Raw genomic sequence first — 5,936 nt, 5'->3', positions numbered from 1 at the left:
CAAGGTAAATCTCATGGCAAATTTCTTTGTTAGTTTCTTTTTCATTTTCCTTTTGCCAATGATTCAGTCACTGTGTTGGATCTAGTGCTCTGTTCTCTGTTCTCCTTACCTTACCCATATCCCTTTCTGTTCTCCTTACTAGGTGTAATTTGGTTTGGCAGCCAAAGTAATTTGGTATATACGGGAAGTGAGTTAGTTTCATGGTAGTTAGATATATTAATTAAAAAATAATATTTAGTTAAAGTAAAAAAATATTTAGAAATTTTGATGTTTAATAGTTTTAAAAAGTGGCTAGTTATATTTATATATATAAAAAAAAAAAAATAATAATAATAATAATAATTTAAAGAGTTGAATGGAAAGTACAGCTGCAATCCCTCCCCTTTACTTATCAAAAAAAAATCCCTTCCCTTTAGTCGACGAATTCATATTGCGTCGAAGTACAGCTCCGGGATCTCCCTTCCCCTTATTGTTTTAGAAACCACAGAGAGAATGAGAGCTTCATGCTTGGAGAAGTAAATGACAGAGTGAGAATGGAAAACGAAGGAGGCGGAAATGCAAGCTAGGGGTATCGGTCATCGACAAAAATCATGTTAGAATATATTACTAGATTTGATTTTATACTATAGGATTTGATTTCAATCGAATCACGCATTATATTTTCTTTCAAATCTAGCAATTTGAGTTAATCTTGAGATTTTCTTTATCTTTTTGAAATACTCATTTCATCTGAAGTATGAAATATGAATCCATATTTGGATGGTTGATCTTAAGTAGGCAGGGAGTTGAGATAATGCATCTAAGTGTTGTTTGATTTTGTTGGGTTTTTGGTTTGGACAGAGAGAGAGAATGAGAGCTTGAAGCTTGGAAAAGTAAAAGAAAAAGGTAGAAAGGAGATCGAATGAGGCGGAAGTGCAAGCTCAAGGGAGTTTCCGATCATCAACGAAAATCAAGCAAGGCGAGTTAGACGTTCGAGAATGTTTGGGAGACAAGAGGATCAACAGAAGAACCGGCACGCTACCGATTTGCCGTCTGCTCTGCAGATTGCAATGGAGCTCAAACGTAAGTAGAGGAAAAAGAAAAGTGAAAACTCGAAAGTACTGTGAAAACAGAGTAGACGTACGTTGAAGGAAGGTTGGGAGACAAGACGATAAACAGAAGAACCGGCATGGTACCGGGTTGTTGTGTGCTTTGGGAATTGCAACAATGGTCGAGTTCAAACGTCGGCGGAGGAAAAGGAAAGTGGAAACTCGAAACTACTGTAAAAACAGAGAGCCATGCGACGTGTTCATAAACCACAGAGGAAGCGATACGAAGAAAAACATTGCTGGGTTGCTCTACGAGCACCTTTCAAGGCTGGGGATTAAGCCTTTCATGGACAGCCGAAACATGAAGCCTGGGGACAAGTTGTTCGATGAGATTGACGCCGCTATCGGAAATTGTAAGGTTGCTGTTGCACTCTTGTCGCCCAACTATTGTGAGTCCCGCCATTGTCTCCGTGAGCTCACTCTTTTCATGGAGTCCAACAAAAGAGTTTTACCCATCTTCTGGGATGTCAAACCGTCAGAGCTTCGGGTTAACAACAATGGACGCCAATTTTCGGGTGAAGAAATCTCGAGATTCGAAAGGGCACTTGAACAAGTTAAATATACCGTTGGGCTAACCTTCGACTCGTCCAAAGGGTATAATATCCTAGCTATTTTTATCTGTCTTATTTTATTTTTTTATTTTTAACTCTAAAAGAATAACGTTAGAAATCATATAATTATTAAAAACAATGCTAAGAGTATCTCCATCAACAATACGTAAGATATTTATTGATTATTGAGAAAGTGTAATTCTTTACTTGATTTATTTATGAGTGCGCCTATTATCAGGTTCATCATGATAACACCCCTTTTGCAGCTTTCAATTACCATGTGATACATCATCAATTTAAGAAAAATGCAAAAAATAAAAGTGAGAACAATCACGCCAAATCAGAGAAAAAAAAAAATTCAAAACCCATTTTTAATGCCTCAAAACCTATTTCTAATGCCTCAAAATCCGTTTCTAATACTCCAAAACCCGTTTTTAATGCCTCTAAACCTGTTTCTAATGTCTCAAAACCCGTTTCTATTATCTCAAAACTCATTTTTGGATTCAAAACTAAAACTTAAATGTGGAAGGTTAACCCTTCAGGAATTTTATCACCCTAAAATCTAGTATATTTTGGTCCAAATTATTTTTGTACACTTTTTATGTTTTTGCTTATTTGTCGGTTATTAATTAAGGCTGTAAAATGGGTGTTATCAGGATGGTCTTGATAAAAGGTTTTCTCTTTATTTATTTATTTATTTTTATACAATCTCCAACATATTTTTTATTCTCTTTTATATACTTGCTTTTAAATATTATTTCTCGCTTTTTTTTATTATATTTCTATTTTCATGAAAAAGAGAGAAACAATAAAAAACCAGAAATTAACATGAAGAAACAATAAAATATTTATCTAGTGTGCTACAGAAAACAAGAAAAGGTTGCTATTCACAACAGCACATTATGCATTTTACTTAGTTCTAGCTAAATATACCTCATATAGATCCATAATCTATTGGTGATGCTCTAAGTGGCTATCACAACCCATCTATGATTAGTCGCATTACTTATTTTGTTTACTGATTTTGCCAGTGATTGTTTTATTTTTATTTATTTTTTTCAAAAAAGCTTTACATTTGGCTAGCCAAAATAGTTAAGAATTTGTTGAGCTACTATAATGCTCATCAAGTTGCCGAGCACTTTAGTTCAACAATACATTAGTTATATTAACAAATAAAACTCGTTAGTTAAAATAATGAGTTGAATGTATGTTGTTTAAAAAAGTTGGTAGATAAAATAAAAAAATTTTATGATTTGACTGAATTTTAGCTAAATATTTGCCGGATATAAATGCTCTTAAGAGTTCCGGTATAATATTTGCCTTTTGCTGCTTTTGGTTTTTAGGGATTGGTCCGAATTCCTAGTAAATGCTTCGAAAGTAATAAAGAATTTGCTTGAAGAAGAAGATCAATCCAAGACTAAAAGATTCCAAAGCCTTGTTTCAAAGTACCGATTGTTGCATAATTTGTGTTTATTTATCTTCTTTCCCGGGTGGATTCTCAGATGAAAAATCTTCCAGCTACAGCTCAGGGTACAATACTATTTTTCTTAGGTCATTCCCTTTTAATTATATATGAGACATATATTCTTACATGTCTTGTCTGCTTCCAAAATGACCGTTCAGGTTGCGGCTCAGCAAGGTAACTACCTCGCCAACTGTTTTAACCGTATGGAAGAGTGTGAAAAATATCCAGAGGGTCCTCTCAGGTTCAGGGGAACAACTTAGAATGGTTGACATCAAACATTGACATTGTGTTTACATTTTTAAGGCTTCATTATTTTCCATGCTCTGTTTCTTGACACGAGTGTTTTGCAACACCATATATATTATTGGATTGTCCAAACGGTTCTTGTTTCCTCCATTTTACAGTCCTTCATTAACGGTACACAGTACACACACAGGGAATTTTAGCAACACAACTTTATATTTGATTCTATTGCCATCGCAATTTTTAAGGAAGAGACTTTAGACTAGGACTTTTCGGTAGGTAGTTTGTTAATTATATAAAAATCACACGTGAGTTTGAATTAACTTTAACGGCTGAAACCGGTTTTAACTCTGTTAACTCTACTTCTCTTTTTAACGTAATGGTGTCTCTTCTTCTTTTAAGCAGTAGCTCGGCAACGGCACCCGAACACCAATAAGGCAATAAACCTGCGAAAGCAATCTATCGAACAACAATAGCTTCTTCACCAAGTTAACAGAACAGAACAACCAGAAGAAAGACAAAGAAAATATTTGCTTCCATTGCAGATCCAGGATTCAATGATATTGGCTTTGTCGAGATTCGCAGTACACTCATAATTTGTTCTGTCTCTGCAACTTTTCCAACTCACAAGAACATGATTTACGGGCTGATTCAGGCATTCAGCCCCAGCCTTCTTGAATCCTCCACACCGAAAACCACCAAAAGCCAATTTGTTCCGACTTTCATCTGATTAATTATCTCCATGCTTTCTCTCAATCCCAAGCAAATTCAAGTCCCAATTCCACCTACGTTGGCTAATCATCGTCAAAAGCCAATCATTCTCAGCTGCTCCATCACCAGCGGCGCCAAAGCGAGAAAGTGTAGAAGAGAGAAAGACTTTGTTTGAAAGAAGAAGATACACGATTAAGGTAGGAAGACAAGGAGAGCTAACAGAGGTAACACTGGTTTCAGCCATCAAAATTAATTAAAATTCACATGTGAGACACTTGGCAGCCTTCGTAACTAATTTTTTTCTTTTTCTATTTTATTACTATTTAAAAAAAAAAAAAAAACAAAACAAAACTTTTTACCAAACTCGTTTGGCTTTTTGCTTTTGGTTGGTTGTTGCACTTTATTGGGGCTAGAAAGCGACGTCCGAAGAGACATGATGATAGCAACTACGTACCAACTACCAAGCGTTGATTTTCCTTCTTTTTCCTTGACGAAGCGATGATTTCAATCAAGCCTTTCCTCTGCTAGAAGGTACTTGCCATATCTGACGCATCGAATCCAATTCGCCACAAAACTAGACGCAACAACAAAACGACGAAACTTCCTCGTACAATATATGTCCATGGTCAGTACTACGTGTGCAGGCACACGTTGCTTATATAAAGGGTGTTATTGAGGACTCTAGTTTAGAAGTAGGTTGGAGAATGTTTGGGAGACAAGAGGATAACTACCGATCGAATATTGGTTGTGTTTTGCAAATTGCAATGGTCGAGTTCAAACGTCGGCAGAGGAAAAAGAAAGTGGAAACTCGAAACTACTGCAAAAACAGAGAGCCATGCGACGTGTTTATAAACCACAGAGGAAGCGATACGAAGAAAAACATTGCCGGGTTGCTCTACGATCACCTTTCAAGGCTGGGCATTAAGCCATTCATGGACAGCCGAAACATGAAGCCTGGGGACAAGTTGTCAGACGAGATTGACGCCGCTATCAGAAATTGTAAGGTTGCTGTTGCACTCTTGTCGCGCAACTATTGTGAGTCCCGCCATTGCCTCCGTGAGCTCGCTCTTTTAATGGAGTCCAACAAAAAAGTTTTACCCATCTTCTGGGATGTCAGTCCGTCCGAGCTTTGGGTTAACAACAATGGATGCCAATTTTCAGATGAAGAACTCCGGAGATTCGAAAGGGCACTTGAACAAGTTAAAGATACCGTTGGACTAACCTTTGACTCGTCCAAAGGGTATAATCTTTTTTTTTTTTTTAACTCTAAAAGAACTAGAAAGTAACATGAAGTAAAATATTTATCTAGTGTGCTACGTTGCTATTTACTGTAGCAAATTATGCATTTTACCTAGTTCTAGATAAATATAGTTCATATAGAACTTTTACCTAATGTGCTGGGGTGATTGTTTTATTTTTAATTTTAATTTTTTTAGGGTGATTGTTTTAATTTCACAAAAAGCTTTACATCTGGCTAGCCAGAATAGTAAAATAAATAAATAAAGAAATATATATATATATATATATATATATATATTATTTGACTGAATTTTAGCTAAATATTTGGGGGACATAAATGCTTTTAAGTTCCGTATAATATTGTCTTTTGCTGTTTTTGGTTTTCAGGGATTGGTCTGAATTCTTAGAAGTTGCTTCGAAAGAAGTAAAGAATTTGCTTGAGGTAGATCAAGGTCAATTCATGACTAATAAAAGATTAAGAACCTTGTTTCAAAGTACCAAATGGACTCAAAAAAAGCCTCATACTATTCATCTTAAAATTAACTCTCAACATTTTTACTTTTTACATTCTATCAATCACTTTTTATTATTATTTAAATAAAAAAATCACTACCAAATAAATTTTTTTTACTTTTTCAT

General features: G+C 35.4%; 3 protein-coding genes across 3 annotated transcripts in view; 2 read left to right on the top strand and 1 right to left on the bottom strand.

Annotated features, from left to right (window-relative positions):
- Positions 1 to 118, bottom strand: part of LOC132169919 (probable 2' cyclic ADP-D-ribose synthase BdTIR) — a 1,907-nt gene extending 1,789 nt beyond the window's left edge. Inside the window, exon 1 of the mRNA XM_059580860.1 lies at positions 110 to 118. Coding sequence (XP_059436843.1) covers positions 110 to 118 — 9 coding nt within the window. The remainder of the gene's footprint in view (positions 1 to 109) is intronic.
- Positions 119 to 843: 725 nt separating this feature from the next.
- Positions 844 to 3,431, top strand: LOC132172284 (probable 2' cyclic ADP-D-ribose synthase BdTIR). The gene is made up of 3 exons (XM_059583757.1): positions 844 to 1,682; positions 2,983 to 3,169; positions 3,263 to 3,431. The coding sequence occupies exons 1-2, from the start codon at positions 1,207 to 1,209 to the stop codon at positions 3,143 to 3,145; spliced, it is 639 nt and encodes a 212-aa protein (XP_059439740.1). The 5' UTR covers positions 844 to 1,206; the 3' UTR covers positions 3,146 to 3,169; positions 3,263 to 3,431.
- Positions 3,432 to 4,822: 1,391 nt separating this feature from the next.
- The window catches only part of LOC132169918 (probable 2' cyclic ADP-D-ribose synthase BdTIR), a 1,371-nt gene continuing 257 nt past the window's right edge, over positions 4,823 to 5,936 (top strand). The window contains exons 1-2 of the mRNA XM_059580859.1: positions 4,823 to 5,298; positions 5,685 to 5,749. Of these exons, the coding sequence (XP_059436842.1) occupies positions 4,823 to 5,298; positions 5,685 to 5,749 (541 nt within the window). The remainder of the gene's footprint in view (positions 5,299 to 5,684; positions 5,750 to 5,936) is intronic.

The sequence above is a fragment of the Corylus avellana genome, chromosome ca2 (assembly GCF_901000735.1).
Source record: "Corylus avellana chromosome ca2, CavTom2PMs-1.0".
NCBI classification, from domain to species: Eukaryota; Viridiplantae; Streptophyta; class Magnoliopsida; order Fagales; family Betulaceae; genus Corylus; species Corylus avellana.
The sequence above is the reverse complement of the archived record's forward strand: the minus strand, read 5'-3'. Positions and strand labels throughout refer to the sequence as shown.

Bases quoted from the DNA above. Each gene is read 5' to 3' on its own strand.
- LOC132172284 (XM_059583757.1), top strand. From the start codon at position 1,207: ATGGTCGAGTTCAAACGTCGGCGGAGGAAAAGGAAAGTGGAAACTCGA. The intron at 1,683-2,982 runs GTATAATATCCT...TTTGGTTTTTAG, and splicing joins ACCTTCGACTCGTCCAAAGG to GGATTGGTCCGAATTCCTAG.